The sequence below is a fragment of the Phragmites australis genome, chromosome 7 (genome assembly GCF_958298935.1).
Source record: "Phragmites australis chromosome 7, lpPhrAust1.1, whole genome shotgun sequence".
NCBI lineage: Eukaryota > Viridiplantae > Streptophyta > Magnoliopsida > Poales > Poaceae > Phragmites > Phragmites australis.
Genome location: NC_084927.1, coordinates 38,508,409 through 38,525,316, shown reverse-complemented (window position 1 = coordinate 38,525,316; position 16,908 = coordinate 38,508,409). Strand labels below are relative to the sequence as shown.

Sequence of the window (16,908 nt, the reverse complement as noted above, 5' to 3'; positions counted from 1 at the left end):
CCGGTTACCCTACCCGTACCCGGTGCTGCAGCAGCCTGTCAGATTTCACTGAAACGAGAAGATGTACAGTAGTATCTCTCTTTCAAATCAAATTAAAAAAAGAAAAAGAAAAATCAGGAATTGGATCTCTGTTGGCTGCAAGACAAAGACTAGACCTGTGCAGAACAAATCCAATCGAATCGATCATGCAATGCACCAAACCAAACCCAGCTAGCTCAGCTGGGGGCCTTGGAACTGTTGAAGACAGTAGGGGGATCTTCTCTTCTCACTGCACAAAAGCATGCAGGGTCAAACACATCTCGACAGAGCTATATTATATACATATCAGAGTCATACATAGTAGCTTGGTTGTGGACCGACAGAAATAATGTCGTGTCGAGTCCACCACGTCACAAATTTCAGACTCCCCCATCAGCACCAGTCGGTGTCCTACCAAATACTCTCTCCGTCTATTTTAAAATAAAGAAGTCTTCACAAATAGATTTTGATATTTAATTTCTTTTACAATATATTGTCAAACACGTTGAAATATGAATCTATCGATACAACTTTTATAAACTAAATATACATATAATTTGACTAATTATTAGTTAAAGTTTATAAAGTTTGACTTTTCCAAATAAAAATACGCTTTAATAGATGGAGAGGGAGTATCAAATACATTGGAGTAGTAGCATCACATACTGTTATCCAAGCAAGAATCTATTACGGTGTGATGATGCATCACAGAATTGGGACACCCAAGAGAATCATTCAATCATTTACCACTTCATGGGAAATGTATTGCACAAGCTCGTGTCATTACAATCCAATCCAAGCACTACTGATCAGGTTCCTGCTGCCACACCTCAGGTGATCTGATATCAGGAACCTCTGCAATCGACGTGAATTCCATCTCTCAACAACTTGCAATTGTCAAGCCAAGGGATAAAAAACATATATCAAAAACTATACAAGACAGATGGTGAAGAAACCTCTTGTAGAACATAAAGCTTGTGCTTGGCCTGTTGGCCATGCGATGCACACCGTATACTTTTGTTAGGTTCCCGTGCAAAATTCTGCTTGATGAGTTGCACACGAATGTGACCTCTAGGAATCTAAAAGAGTACTAACTACTGCACAACATACAAAATAATGACCAATCAACTAACTCCAGTACCCAGTCTGGTGCAAGCTTCCCATGGTCCAGGATAACAGTAATCTGATGCATTATGTAGGATCTGAGTGCACAAACAACAGGGCTCCCAAGCTCAGAGGACGGCAGGTCCCAGACATTCATAACTTCTGAGGAAACCGAAAAAAAGGCAATAAGTTAAGTGGTGAGGATCACAGAAGAAAAATAGGAGAAAATGTGGTTCTAGCATCCCAACAGTTGTCGCAAAGACACAGCCTGACCGATCACTGACGAACTAGTCATTGTGGTTTCATTCATGTAAGTAGTATTGAAAACTGTACTACATAAGCAGAAAAGGCAGCCTGAATATATTGCAATCTGTGTTTGAATTCGAAAGATGATTAGTATAAAGTAAGATAGTACTTTCTCTCCATAGCACAAAGCAAACATGTTATATCAGTAATAATTAACAGGAACTACTGGAAAGCAACCGGTTTCAAGGCATAACTGATACTTTTCATCGTTAAAATGTCCAACCCAGGGTTCACAGTATTGGCATGCCATGTATCATGTGGCCATGCAGAGCTTGAACCCAGGAATTGCTGCCTGAAAGTGGATGAATATTAAGTCAACAATTATGCATGCATACATTGTTTTCCACTTTCAATTAAACTCGAAGCTAATCTTGAAGAGCAAAACATCCCATGTTTCTGCTATTACTACAAGTGCATGCCAAATAAATTAATATCAGCATAGCACAAAACCTAACATGTGTAGCGACTGTCAAGGACTCAAAGGCATCCCCTAAGTGCCAATAAATGTTATGATAACCATTGTGTTGAGTCCAATAAAGTGTCAAGTTACTCATTAGAGAGGCTGGTAATGAAGTTTACTGTATAACAGAGAACATGCATTTGCAATATGTATAGAAACGTTATATGTAAGATTTTAATGCAGAAGCTCAACCCCTTTAGCCCAAAAAGGATCCTCAACTCACATGAAGAGTCACTAAGTTGTAGCTATAACTGGAATGTCTAGATATTCCTTGCATCATTATTATTTGGAGAAATAAAAAGAATGATGGCTACTCTATGCTCCATTCCAATGTTACAGATGCATATACTTGGCTTTGCTGAATGTCTATCTACAGTGAGGCTCATCTCCAATTGTTACATTGGACATGCATAATTGGTATACCTAATTTGCAGGAATAGATTAAATGGTGGTGTCTATGTCATCCTCCAGGTGAAATACAAGCAAATATGTGATACAAGAAGTACAAAAAAAAAAAAAAAACGCCGAGTCATAAGTACATATGTGAGAAAGGAAGCCTGCACATTTCCACAAGCCAGAGAGCACACCTAATGGCAGTTTGTCAAAACACCATACAGCACATCATTGTCATCTTTGGGAATTCCCTGCAGAAATGGAAAATCTGGTTTCAATATCGAGATTATGATTACAATAGATTAATGCAATGCTACTGACTGTAACCAAAGGAGAATAGCGACAGCCAATGCAAGTTATAACAAACGGCAATACAGCTTGGACATGAATAAATTCCCCTATCAGCGTATGAAGAGCTCACTGATGAGAAGTCAACTCCTAACATTAGTCAGTAAGTGAACCCTAACAATTTACTCATCAAGCATGATGCTTTACTTCATGCAAGAAGGACAAGTATCAAAATAGCCATCATACCTGTGCATTCACAGCACCCCTTCCAGTACACCTATTTCAAAATTTGGTGTAACAGATGAAGAAGCTGCCTGTATGTTCGTCTGACGATTGTCAGGAAAACTTGAGGTTTGCTGGTCTTGAGAACTCATATATTCTCGCAGAACGTTATCCATGTATTTATGTAAGATGTCACTTCTGTATAATGAACATGTTCAAGTGTGAAGGATTTCCCTCTCCCCCTTGAGACTACGATAAAAAGAGTGCTTAATTGGATTCTAGAAACTAGCGTATCAATCCGTGCGAGGCTAGAAATTTAGCTTACAGCTGAATTGTAGATATTTGTGTTAATAATAGTTGTATACTAAGATACATCAACTATTTATATTTAAATATTAGAATGTAAAATATAAATGTAATTTTTGTACATAATATTGGAATCATGTTTATTATTTGTGAATAGATCTAATTTATAATTTTCATTTTATGTGTTATGCAAATTGATTTTTATTTGTTTCTGATTTTTTGAAATTATTATTATTTTTAATGTCATCACCGTATCTCATATTATTTTTTTGAAAATACATTATAAATTCTTTGATATTATTTTTGTGTGATAATCCGTAATATGTTTGCGTTCTGTTGTTTTAATTGTGTAATATTTGATTATAATTGATTTGAAAAAGTGTATTGATTGCTAACATAACTAAGTTGGAGTTTGCTAACATAAACTTGTTGGACAAATGTTATCTACAACAAAAAGGGAAGAAAAGGCAAAGTAAGAAGTAGTTTTGGGGCTGGATTCTATGATTTGTTTTTTAATTTTCTATGTTGTTTCGTCTGGTTGTTGATATATGGTTATAGTTAGTCAATCAATTAATTTGATGGTTAGATGTTTTGCTTTTTTATGAGAATTTCTAGGATTTTCTTAAGATTAATGTGGAGACACCAAAAGGAGTCTCCAATTAGTAAATATAAGATTCCCTGGTATCAGAATGTTGTTATGTCATCTTCCAGATTAATTACAGGAATCTTTCCCCCATTGCCCATATTGTGAACTCCAGCTTGTCCATTTACAGCCTGATCTAAAAGCATTTGCCTATCATTCATGGCAACTATTCGCTGGATGTTTGTCTGCACCATTATTTAGAAGCATTTGCTCACTGTTCAGATTGTAGCTATCCAAATCATGCACACCCATAGGTACAAGTGTGGACTCTGGCTCCATCTGGTGCTTATCGACTGGATGTTCATTCGCACCATGTCTTAGCATCAACTGTTTATTGTTCACATGGCAAGTGTCCAAAATTTGCTCACCGTTTTGCTCATTCTCCATCTGTTGATTATCATGTTCCTGTTCATCTGCATTCTGCTTTAGAAGCATTTGCTCATTGCTCAGAGAGCAATTATCCGAACCATGCACAGCCATGCCACGATTTAGAAGTATTTCCTCATTGCTCAACAGGTGATTATCCTGTGCATGTTCCTCACCCTCATTGTTCAGATCATACCTATTCAAATCAAACCACTCCTCCAACGGGTGATTATCCCCTGCATGCTCATCTTGACCTTGAGTTTCTGAAGTATCATCCTGTTGCATATTCATCAGCCTCATTGTTCAGATTGTACTTGCTTAAATCATGCCCGTCCTCCAACAGGCAAGTAGCCCCTCCATGCCATCTGGACCTTGAATTCCTGAACCAGCATAGTTCGTTTGTTGGCTCATCTGGCCAACTAAATCAGACACAAAATCACAAACATGAGCTGCAGGACGATCACCAGAAATCTTTGAAATGGAGGCTCCACAGAGTGAAGTTGAGGCTGGTGCTGGTGATTTTAACAGGGAAGAACAAGAGCTGCCAGTTTGTAGCAGTACTGTATTACCGAATTCCTGATCGTTGATTCGTGATCTGGTGGCGCGTTCGTTGTTTATCCCCGGCGGCGGGTTTGGGGTCCCTGAGCCTCTCTGCTCTGCTCTGCCAGTGGGAGGGAGGGAGATGGGGGCTTTGACAGGTAAGAGACCATCTTCTTATTACGTACTAGTAATTTACTGGAGTACTCGTTAAGTACTACTACGTGATAATATCAATAACGTAAAATACAGAGACGTGGATACGATACGAGAGAGTTGATAAATAAATATGTTAAAAACTTAATTTAATTTTAGATAAAATTAGAAAAATAAGAATAATATTATCCGATAATAAGATATTAAATATAGTAATATCAAACATAAACATAGAATATGAAGATGTGGATACAACATGAGCATTAAAAATGATACCATAGTTTAATTTTAAATGAAATCAGAAAAATAAGAAAAAATTATCTAATAATTTTCTTCCTAATTTATTTATTTATTTTTATTAGTAAAATGAGACTAACGAAATAAGAGGAGAGGAGGAGAGAGATACTAGTAGATTTCGAAAGTGAGAGCGCTCTCCCTTGCATGCCATGTCAGCCTTACATCCTCCTCTCCTGACGCCCACTGCCATGCCACGTCTTCCGTGTTTTGTTGCTGGGCTTTTCAGCTTTCCACGGCCCAAAAGACTCAGTCAACAGTAGGTTCATGTCCAAAAGTCCTCGCCCGATTCCAGCCAGCCAGCCATTCTACTCTCTTTCTTTCTTTCTGCTATGCACATCCCTGTGGCAAGTGTCATCACATAACTGCCAATGGCAACACCCATATGTGTGTCCACACTACAAAGTTCAAATCAATGATCGCACATCAGATAAATAGCTATGACGATTCCAAGCTTCATCCCTGTTGGAATTACTTGTCACTACCAGCCTACAGAAACTTTTCCAAATAGTAGTTATATTTCGTAGACTATGAATTGGCAACCGACCAGTAAGTAAACAAAACATTCAGATCACATAACGGACCGACTAATAAAACAAATATGAAGGCACAACTTCAGCAAACAAGATTCACCACAACTAAATGATACATTCATGCTGAGATGAAGAAAGCAGGTAAACTGAGCATAACGCGATAAGGTGCCCAAGAATTTCCATGTTAACTCGGAATGAAAGGACAAGAGAACATGCCAAATGAGACTTCTGTAGGAAATAATTGAACACATTTTCCCGCTGCCCACGTCTTAACCTGGTCCTGCACAATAGACATGGCAGAGTACAGATTGGTCTTTAAGTCTTTCGACTGTTCAAAACCAATTATAAGATAGTGGTCCGCAAATAATAAGATAAATGGTAAACATAGTTATTTTTAAGAAACAACTCTTATATGAACTGAATTAATAAGAAACCTCCAGGTGCGCCTTCATGTGGACCCATCTGCGGCCCAAACATCTGCATCACAGCTCTCAGTGCCTCTGCAGCCTGCTCAGGTCCTGCCAAGTTTATATGGATGCCATCATTCCTGCCTAAGCCTGGTTCACCATGTTCCCCTTCATGTCCACTGCAAGCTTGGTCTGCCCAATTTCCTTCATTACCTGAGCCCGAGAAGGCAAAGGCGGGAGGAACTGCACCACCAGCCGGGAAAGAAGCAGATGGAGTATGCTTATTTGAATTCTCTGTTTGACTCGGTCCTTGACCACTCACATTGACATTTGCATGACCAAAAATGTCGTTCAAATTTATATTTATCGAATGTTCTGATGGATGTTGACCAAGATCAGATCCACGATTGATGAAGTTGGCAAAGAGTTCAGGAGTTGGAGAACTTCCCGGTGGCAATAAATTGAAAGGAACACCACTACTTGTCTGGCCAGCAAACCTTGGGTGTGTTCTACTATAAACAAGATGATGGTATACTACTACATACTCCGTAGTAGTAGTAGACCACTTCCAACACAATGTCATACAGGACAGGACAGGACAGCACAAGTGATTACTGCATATAGACGACAACAAATTGAAATGACTAGCTAGAGTAGAACAAAGCGAGGAATATTACTGTAATGGGTATCTAGCTCCAACCATTGATTGATTGATTGATTAAGCCTCGTAGACGACAACAAAGCAGGGCAGGATGGCACTGGGGTTCAACACCTGGAGCTCCTCCAGGTTCGAGTACACCCCCGCCGACCCCGCCACCGAGTCGTACTCCTCCTCCTCCTCCTCCTCCTCCTGCTGCGCCCGCTTCACCCGCCCCGCGATGACCCGGCACACCAGCATCGCCCTGCTCTCCTCGGCGGCCTCGGCGACGGCGTCGTGCGCGCGCCCGCTCGTCGCCATGGTCCGGATGCCGTCTGCGCTCGTCTTGAAGCCGTCGCGGATGATACCGCAGGCGGCGCACCCGGTGTCGCACAGGTGCGTGGCGCCGCGGAGACCGAGGGAGCAGCCGAGGGTGGCGCAGTGGAATCGCAATAGCTCGTTGCCGTCGGCGGTGCAGCGCGGGTGCTTCTTGGCGCCGCCAGCTTTCGCCTTGACGGCGTCGCGGTACTCCTCGAAGCGGGCGAGGGTCCTGGGCGTGTTGCGCACCTTGAGGATGCGGTCGATCTTGCACACGGGGCTCTGCTTCTTCAGCCAGCTCGACTGGAAGATGATCTCGATGATGTTCCGGCTCGTGTCCTCCGCGCCAAGCTCCGACACTGCACATGACAGCTCGTGTGCTCTGGTCAAAATGTCTACAGCTTGTGCTGCTGCAAATTAGGATAAGATATACTATATGCTACTGAAAGAACGTTGCCGTATTTCCTGGAGTACTATGCCAGACTTGAAACGAACAATCTTCTCTCTTCTGCGAAATATATATAGAAATCCTACGCTACAATCACTTTGATGCATGCTCTCTGCACTGCAACTGCAGTAGTCGTGGGACTAGACAACATCAAAAGCAGCAGGAATAAAGCACAACTCTCACTTTCACACAAGAGCAGAAAACAGATGAGCTAGCCAGTACAGCCATAACCTTTGGCTATGCTCGGATGAACCGGAGGACTCGACTTCCCTTACAAGATTAAAGAAAATTAGCACACTGATCATAACAAGTAAAAGCAATCTGTTCCTGCATTGCTAGCAGCTGGAGAATTATGCAGAACAGAAGAGCTCTTGTTGCATGGTTAATTCACTGGGGAGTAGGTTAGGTAATTAATTACCAGCATGCCTGGTGGACTGGTGGAGCTGGAGGCTCTCCGGCCTGACGAAGATCTCGCCGCAGTCGGGGCAGGGGCAGATGGCGGCTCTCACGGAGGAGCTGTCCCTAAAGACGCCGCTGATGGGGTCCACCACCATGTGGCACTCGTAGCACCCCGTCAGCCTCCTCAGCTGCATGCCCCTGAACGACCCACCGACCGACGACGACCCACTCCCGCCCTGCAGCTTGGACGACACCGCCACATTGACCTCGCTCAGGGGCTTCTTCACGCACCGCTCGCTGCTGCCGCTCACCGACGCGCGCCGCTTGCAGGGCTCGCCCTCCGCCGCCTCCGTGGAAGCAGCGTCCAGCTGATCCGGCAGCTTCTGCATCACCCTGTGGCTGCTGTCGTTGTCCTTGAGCTTGCATATGGACGGAGCGGAGGCGGAGCAGCCGAGCTTCTTGCTCCTGCCGCTGCTGCTGTCCGGCGCCGTCGAATGGCCGTGGCTGTTTCTGCAGGAGAAGAGGCTCTTGAGAGCTAACCTGTAGGACGGGCTCTCCGGCTCTGTGTAGTAGCTGCTCTGCTTCCTGAAGCTCTCTTTCTCCTCCTTCCCCTGATCTTGGTCTTTCTCCTTCCCCTTATCTTGGTCTTTCTCCGGCCTCTTGGTGAGTCTCTTCTTCATGGCAGCGGCGGTGGAGGTTGTCTGCTTCTTGCTCTCCCTTGCAGCTGCCGATCTGCCTGGTTCCACCATTGTGAAGCTCTAAGCTAGCTCGATGTGTGGTGTGCCTTCCCTTTAGATTTGCTTCGATTTTTATTCTTCGTTGGTGCTGGGACCGACTAGTTGAGAGGTATATATGTTTCAATGAATGATAGTACTATTATGCTTCAACTCTCTTGTGAGCCTATTCCTAGCTATTTCCTCCTCGCTTGCTTGCTGCTTTATTTATGCATATGCTCTCTCATACGCTTTTGGGGAGTGAGGGAGGGATTAACAACAACTAACAAGGGGCCTTGCCAGGGCATGCATGCATATATTTCTCGGTCCGTTACGAGATCTGATTGCAGAGGAACCAGTAATTGTGACAACTAGCACAAGTCTTTCCCTCTGTGTAATTCCATGCATCTCTGACAGAATCAGGACGCCACACGATAGATTGGCATTGGAGCCGATTTCTTGGCTGTTGCACGATTATCATGCCCGTGCCAGGCACCACCTCATTCTGCACTGCGGTAGTGGCCATGGTAGGGGCAGCTACAGCGTCATGTCTATGGATCTGCAAAGAGAAAAGAGAGAGATGCTATGCAGGAATGGTCCCATGCCTGCAATTCAACAAGAGACCATGGTCCTGATTTCCCAAGACTGATTGATGACTGCAAAAGGCTCTCATGCGCCTCACGGCACTCACAGTTACACTTGCTGACTTGCACACTCACTCATGCCTGCAGGCTGCAGCTGCAGCTGCAGGACGGAAGAGGAGAGAGGAAGCATCAAAACCATCAGCGGCAACTGCCACGAGGCCACTGCCGCTCTCAAAAGAAACAAAGCATAACTCGTGATCTCGCAAGCTACATTATAGTACTGTTTGATCACCACTCTGTTGAGTGTTGATGTTCAAATCATGCATTCATGTCGCCACGAGTGTTGATGCGTGCATGCGGGATGCTCCGGCCGGTTCGAATGGATCATGATCATGGCCATGCTCGCTCTCAATCATGGATGCAATACACTCAAGTGCATGTGCCATGTTATGATGCTCATGGACATGGCCTCGCTCACTTCCAGTACCTTCGTTCATCGTTGTGGCCAGGCCCATGGCGGCTACCAAGCATATAATCTGTCCTCAAGATCTCCCACTGAGGTCATCAAGCTTTCGCTGAGCAGGGAAATACCTCACCTCTTTGACTCTCATCTCTCACTCTTTCTTATATATCTTCGACCCTCGCAACAATAGTAGCAAGCAAAGCATACTTCGAAGAATATATAACAGCTATATATGCTCTTGCAATCTTTGGGTACGGTTATTCTAAATCTTTATTTGGTCTTACACAAATAGATCGAGTTTCGTTCCAGCTTCCAGGGCACAACCAAGTTCTACATATAGTGTCCACTTATGTTTTGCTACTAGTTGGTTCATATGAGATTATATAGGTGCAGTGTTAAGCATATATGTAAACCATGCATGCATATTCCTGTGAGTAATAGACAGGTAAAGTCAGGGACGGAGCTATGATTGGACGATGGGTGTGAAGAGAGACAAATTTAAATCGATTTTAGAAGAATAAAATATAGGTGTTAAGATAAATCTATTTTCCATGATTAGCTTAAAATATATTTATTTTGTTCATATATAAATTCACCTGCAGTAGTACATGTATGATCTTTCATATAGTGGTTGATGATATATATCTATTCAATGCTCTAATATTGCCTTTGCTAGTTCGATATTGGACTATCATAAAAGTTATTAAAAAATCTCTATAGCTGAAAATAACTAGAGCTCGGATCAATAGAGAGTAGAGTAATGGAATATGAATCATGACCATTAAAGGCAAACTTTTAAAACTTAGTAAAGTTTGGCCAGAAAAAACACTCCCTTGTATGCATTCACATCAACCATGGACAGTAAATTTGTGTTAAAAAAGACATATAGTACTTGAACATATATAATAGATAAAATGAGTTTATATATCAGTGAGCTTTTAAGTTCTTTAGCAATATGTTGTTCGGCTAGAAAATATGGGATTTATGTTGGCTCTACCAACGTTAAAATAGTAGGTTTGATTCTACGATTAAAAAGTTGCTGCCAAGAATGGTATGAGTTAGAAATCAAACACATAGGTGTTGGATTATTGATTTATTTTCTCAAGGAAAACAAATACAATTTTTACATTGCTAAAAGATGCATAAGGAGCCTAATACATGCATAGGGGGTCTGGCCCCTTGCCCCCCCCCCCCCTCCCTTGTCTCCGCCCCTGGGTACGGTATCAGTGACGCCGATCAAAGGCTGAAATCAATACACAACATTGTTATTGAGTCTGCAAGACAACTAACAGCTAGGATATATGAACCACATGCATGGTTAAGAAGGCATATATAGGAGATCGAGTGCATGAATTTGAAAAATCACTTGTACTTTTGTTTCTCAGAATCAGAGGAAGAAAAGAAAATGAAAACAGTATATATCAGGTTGGTTGCTCTTGCTCCTTGATCCTTACACTGAAAACTGCAGAGACGAAAGGCTGAAGAGCAGCACAAGCATGAGGATCGACATGATTGGCCAAGATCTGCTGGAGCCGCTGCAAATAAGCCGATTTTTGTGGTATGAGCACATCGACTGATTCCTGAAACACAGCAAGAAGGAAATTTGTCAAACTATATTTATGTTGAGTGAACCCAAATCCCTAAACACCCTAAAATCAACACAGCAACGACATCAGAGGGGAGTTTGTCGGAAGCTACCTGTTGGAGCAGAAGGTGATGATGTAGTCCGCGTTTGAGCAGGTGAAGATGCTTGTCGGGTCGTCGTAGGCGTAGCTGTATGCGGTGGGGCAGACGGCCTTGAACTTCTTGGAGTAGAAGGTGGGGTGGCACGTCGACGGGTTCCCAAACTGCCCGCGGCAGCAGTACTGGTCCGTGTCGAAGACGTCGCACGCGCTCCGGCACGCCACCGTCCGCCCGTTCACCTTCACCGCCAGCTCCGACGGGCAGTTCTCCCGCAGGTCGCCGTCGCACCCCGCCGCGCTGCAGTTGCCCTCCCCGTTCACCGGCTTCACCACCATCGGCAGGTTGAACCCGTCCACCAGGCTCACGTCGTAGAAGTCCCTCGCTGCCAGCGTGAACTCAGCGAGGCTCGCCGGCGGCTCGCCCGACGCCCCGCACTTGAGCTTCGTCCCGCACGAGCCCGTCTCGCACGACCCGTTCCCGCTGGCGTCGAAGTTGCAGCCCGTCCGCCCCCAGATGCGGCCCGACCACCCCCCCACCGGCGTCGTGAACACCATCGACTGCCCAGGCCGGAGCGCGAAACCGCCGCCGCCGAAGCTATCGCCGGGTGACGCCGCCGGCCAGATGGTCGTCTTGCACTGGTTGATGATGGTGAAAACTCGGGCTGGCTCCGCACGACGCGGCCCACCTTCCCAAAAGAAAAAGAACCTTACTTACACGTATGTACGTACCTAGACTTTGTAGGTTTAAAATGGCTACTTCCCCTTGTCACAAATCAAAATGGTGTTATCTTCAACTACAATTTTGATGCGAACTAGCTCACGCTTGGGCGGTGGCAAATAATTAAACCCTTTTAAAAGAATAAAAAAACCAACTACAATTTTGATGGCTAATTTTAATCGCATGCATACTTACTTATAAAATCTAGGTAAAATTACATACAAAGTTCTAGCTATTAGAGACAAATCTACGCACAGTAAAAAAAAAATCATACGCTTGATCTCAACTTTGACAAAGACATAAAGAAGCAAAATGTAAGGAGTTAGAGTGCACTTCTCAAAGTGACAGTTTCAGTTTGTTTCTGACCGGGTGCGAATATCCTCAATGTGACGAGGGAAAAAAAGGCATCTACTGACGTATCAATAGAAGAGGACAAATTCATACACGAGATGCGGCCGTCCTATGATTGGACAAAATGGTGACAGTCTCCAAGTAAAATAGACATGACCAGCGACCAAACCTGAAGCATTGTAGTAACACACAATCCAATGGAGGAAAGAAAACGAACAGAAAAGGCCATGAGAAAAAAGGAAGGGGACATTCCCGATCCTTTAGCAGGACAAAGTAAAAGTGAAAGAGTATGACCATCTTTTCTTTTTTTCTTTTCTTTTCTTTTTCCTTTTCTTTTCAAAGATATAGACTAGAGCAACAAAGACGCTCTCAGACAGTTCTTAAAAGTCTAGTTGAAAAGTCAAGACATCCCACAAATGTACTAGAGCAAGATGCACGTACTAGACTGTAGTAGTAGTACCTGACAAGAAGCATAGGAGAGCCAGAGCGAAGAGCAGAGAACCTCTTGGGGTGCTGGCCATGTTTCCCCTCCAATCCAATCCAACAACGAACAGGTAAATCTCGAGGAGAAACAAGACACACATGGAAACCGATGCTTGGGTCAGGGTTTAATAGCATGGAGGAGTAGAGAGAGAGAGAGAGAGAGAGAGAGAGAGCAGAGCAGAATACGTGAGACGGAGGTCGTGCATGGCCAGAGCAACACGGTAAACCGTTCTATTCCTTGCTTCCTTGTTCGTCCTCCGATCATCCTCCTTCCTCAGATTCCTAGTTTCCTGCACCGGCCTTCCTTGCTTCCCTCCTTATTCTACTCCTTTGATAGCTCGGGAAAATGGCATTTTTGGCTTTAGTTTCGTATAATCAATCCGATTTGTCAATCAACTGACCAGATTCGATATGACAAATGTAGCTCACTACCTTTTCTGTTCTATTGCTTAGCTGGCCACTTCTGTGTGAATCCATCCTAATAAAACATATCAATATTTATTATCATACAAGAATGCCCTAAAAAAATATTATCACAGAAGAAGCAACAAGAACAGCAAACAAGCTTATTACATGCGAATTTGAAGAGAGGAAGGGAAAATAAACAACAGAGACTGAACAAATTTTATCAAAAGGAATGACCAGTGGCCGTTGCTGAATTTTGCAAAACTGACAGGCCAACCCATTCTCGAATCTCAAATCAGTCGCATCCCCTCACCCCCCCTGGCTAGGCACTGAACAACTGCGTCTCTGAAACTAAGGTGACAACTAGGAACCAACATAGTACAGGACAGAACCATGCCATACAAAAGTAACCTTGGACAGAAGAAAGGTATATATCACACAACAGTGAATACACTCAGGGTGATGTTCGGAACTACAGAAACAAAAGGTTACACTAAGGCTGCCGTATTGGTTTGTAATGCAGGAACAGCTGCCACACTAATTATTGGTTCATCATAGTGGGCCAATTTTTTACATGGATGATCCAGCCAGTGGATCACAGCTACTATATGTTCGTCCAATTGCCCATTGGACTGCTACATGATCACACCATTTATCAACGCCCCAGGAAAAGAGACAGTAAGCTGCAGAGCTGTTTCATGGATTCTGATCAGTCATCGAGGTTGACTCCATAACGATGAGCAAGGTTCTTGATGGTTCCATTCTGAATAACAGTATCAAGCATGTCGTATTTCTTGCAGTTCCCATCAAGTAATTCCTGCTGCTGCTTTGCCAGTTCCTTCTCCTCTTCCAATTGAGTCTGAGAGGTCGAAAGAACAGTTCAATGTAAATAATTTCATGTATGACATCCAACTAAAGATCAAAGGAACAGCATCAAGAACCCAACAGCATCAATACTGTAGTTTAGCTTCACCCAAATGATGCGGGCACAATACTTGGAGAAGCACCAATCTCACAGGTGTGTATAGCTTTAAATTCACAAGAGATGGGTCTCCAGTTCTGGTTAGTTGTGATAAATGCAGAGCGTGTGCTCAACTATCCAATAGGAATTTTGTATACTTATACCATAGTCACCAGAAATTCGGGTTGATCGGGTCGAGGAACGGGGTCGTAGGACATGAGTTGACATCTAACAAAAATGTGGTACGAAGAGGATATATCTCTTCGGGACGACAAATTAACGATGCGGAACACGATCCCGTTTCATCCGAGTCGATGACCCGGGTTGATGCCTCATTGTAAAGACTACGGGCATATGCTATAAATACATATGTTAACCAGCACATGTATCTATCAGCCAAAAAATAACAAAAGAAAATATATTTGGCCCATGCCACACTTTATTCGGCCCATTATCAAACTAAAGCCCACCAGCCCACTCGATACCCTTATCATCTCCACAAGCAGCTAGCACCTCTAGTCCTCACAGCCGCCTCTCTCTCTTGCGCGCGCGGGCGATGGCAAGAGGCAACGACAGGCGCTCCATCCTCCTCTCCCGGCGGGCGACGGCAAGAGGTGACAGAGGTGATAGCAAGAGGCAACAACGTGCACTCCATCCTCTCCCGGCGGCTTTGTCCCGGCGGTGTCCTGGCGGCAAACCGGACCCATGGTCCGGTCGTTCGATCCGGGGTCGTGGATCGCGGCATCGACCCCGTTTCTGGTGACTATGACTTATACAAATGATCCACATTATTTGTGAGTAGTACTAATCTCCTCTCTGCCTTTGCCACATCCGCCTCAAATATCTAGTTTATGAGAGGAAGGGATGGACAGATTAAAAGCATGTTTGTTTCGGATTGTGAAAGCTGGATTGTGATCACAATCCAAAAGCTGAAACAAACAGCTGGTTGTAAAAGCTGGATTGTTACAATCCAACACCCAGATTGTAACAATCCAGCAATCCACCTTCTACCAGATTATAACAATCCACAATCCAGTTTTTACAATCCAGATTTTACAATTCAGCTTCTTACAATCCACAATCTATAAACTGTTTTTCATAATCTCCAGCTAAAACAAACAGGCCCTAAGCACACCCTTTTAACAAACATTAATACTACAGGTTCACAAACTATGCATCACTCTGGATATTACTTTCATATGTACATAATTGCCCAATAGCTCCACTCTTGATAGTAAATGGAAAAACTAGGGCCTCACTCTTACTTGTTTAGTTTGACCATGATAAAAGCAGAGTAGCAAGTAAAACCTGATGTTTGATGATGGAAAAAAGGAATCAACATAATAGGCATAATTTTGCAGGACTTAATGGTTAATGCAGTGACAAAATATAAGCATGAAAGACTGCCAAATATATGCTGACATCTTTTGTATTCTATTGCTTATGTCTAATTGAGCCTCCTCTCCCTATCAATTGTTTCACATTAAGGAAAGTGGCGTGGGAATTAAACAGAATATTTGCTTGTTTCAATAGCAGATATAAGAACATACAAAAAGAAAAAAGGCACATACATAATTTTCCTAGAAAGCAGTTAGGGCCCAACTATTTACCTTTACGAGTGCCATATTCTCTGCTTCTTGCCTCTTTGCAAGGTTTTTCAATTTCTTCATTGTTTCGTGCTCATCATCCCCTTGTTTTACCCAGCAGAACTCTTTCTTAATGCCAGGGCGAGGAGGGCGATCCCGAAACATCTCTGGCTTTGCATAGGTAGCTCTTACAGGCCTTGGCATTCCACCAATTATGAATGGGAAATCATTCATCAGTTCTACAGCCGCCTTGGCTTGCATTTCATCATCCAATTCCACCAACACGGCACAAGGGATATCATACGGAATTGTGTAGTTCACAATGAACTCCACATTAACCACATTTGCACATTGGGCAAGAGCTGCTTTAATCACTGGGCTCGTAACTTGAGGAGAAAGCTGGTCGATATATATCGTTCTCTTAACCTTCTCCTCGAAATCAGCATAGTCCTTCACAGCCTGTTCCTTGGATGTCGCCATGGAAGGTCAACTACTGCGGGAATAAGAATAAAGTGCAACGATTGCTTAAAGATCGCTGTATGCAGAAGACCAACACTACCCATAAGCATCTTAGGACTTGATTGGGTACCAACTCCTGTAGTGTTACTCATTTGAGATTGATAATCTTGCGCTCAAGAACAAGAACCTAATTTTTCTACAACAAAAAGAAAAAAGAAAAATAACAAGAACCTAATCAAAAGACAACCATGGATGATGGATTAGATTGGTAGGGTACCCAGGGGCGGATCTACCACCCCGGAGAGCCCTGGCGGCCGCCAGAGGCGGTCGGCGGCGGAGCAACAACCACCCCCCTCCGATTGCAGTTCTACGACCCCGAGCGAAGCAACGGTGAGTGGGAAAATCATCAGAACGCAGTCTCCCTGGATCAGCATCAGGGGGCATAGAAGGGGAGCGCTGACATACCGTTGCGATGGGAAGGCCGCGTGCGGAAGGCAGAAGCCAAGACCGAGAGCTCCGGCCGTCGAATGGGCGACGACGCGTGCGGTAGGAAGAAGGCAGAAGCCGTGAGCCCGTGACCGAGAGCTATGTAATTGTGCGGGCAATTCTCGCTCTCACTCAGTCATTTAGGTCGCTGACAGTGGATCAGCATAGTAAATTTATTGTCA

The 16,908-nt window shown here is 43.8% G+C and overlaps 3 protein-coding genes across 5 annotated transcripts; all 3 read right to left on the bottom strand.

Annotated features, from left to right (window-relative positions):
• Positions 1–5,989: 5,989 nt before the first annotated feature.
• Positions 5,990–8,912, bottom strand: LOC133925327 (uncharacterized). Its single transcript, XM_062371258.1, has 2 exons — positions 7,855–8,912; positions 5,990–7,347 (listed from the first exon to the last, which is right to left on the bottom strand). The coding sequence occupies exons 1-2, from the start codon at positions 8,582–8,584 to the stop codon at positions 6,752–6,754; spliced, it is 1,326 nt and encodes a 441-aa protein (XP_062227242.1). The 5' UTR covers positions 8,585–8,912; the 3' UTR covers positions 5,990–6,751.
• A 1,872-nt stretch (positions 8,913–10,784) lies between these two features.
• LOC133925325 (pathogenesis-related thaumatin-like protein 3.5) lies at positions 10,785–13,505 on the bottom strand. The gene is made up of 4 exons (XM_062371254.1): positions 12,807–13,505; positions 11,294–11,963; positions 11,050–11,175; positions 10,785–10,838 (listed from the first exon to the last, which is right to left on the bottom strand). The coding sequence occupies exons 1-4, from the start codon at positions 12,928–12,930 to the stop codon at positions 10,832–10,834; spliced, it is 927 nt and encodes a 308-aa protein (XP_062227238.1). The 5' UTR covers positions 12,931–13,505; the 3' UTR covers positions 10,785–10,831.
• A 141-nt stretch (positions 13,506–13,646) lies between these two features.
• LOC133925326 (ASI1-immunoprecipitated protein 1-like) lies at positions 13,647–16,862 on the bottom strand. 3 transcript variants are annotated; one of them, XM_062371257.1, is made up of 4 exons: positions 16,706–16,845; positions 16,472–16,607; positions 15,806–16,274; positions 13,647–14,093 (listed from the first exon to the last, which is right to left on the bottom strand). In XM_062371257.1, the coding sequence occupies exons 3-4, from the start codon at positions 16,259–16,261 to the stop codon at positions 13,944–13,946; spliced, it is 606 nt and encodes a 201-aa protein (XP_062227241.1). In that variant the 5' UTR covers positions 16,262–16,274; positions 16,472–16,607; positions 16,706–16,845; the 3' UTR covers positions 13,647–13,943. The 3 variants fall into 3 exon arrangements, with proteins under 3 accessions (XP_062227241.1, XP_062227239.1, XP_062227240.1); XM_062371255.1 differs by lacking the exon at positions 16,472–16,607 and having other exon boundaries at positions 16,706–16,862; XM_062371256.1 differs by lacking the exon at positions 16,472–16,607 and having other exon boundaries at positions 15,806–16,271; positions 16,706–16,847.
• Between the last annotated feature and the right edge of the window lie 46 nt (positions 16,863–16,908).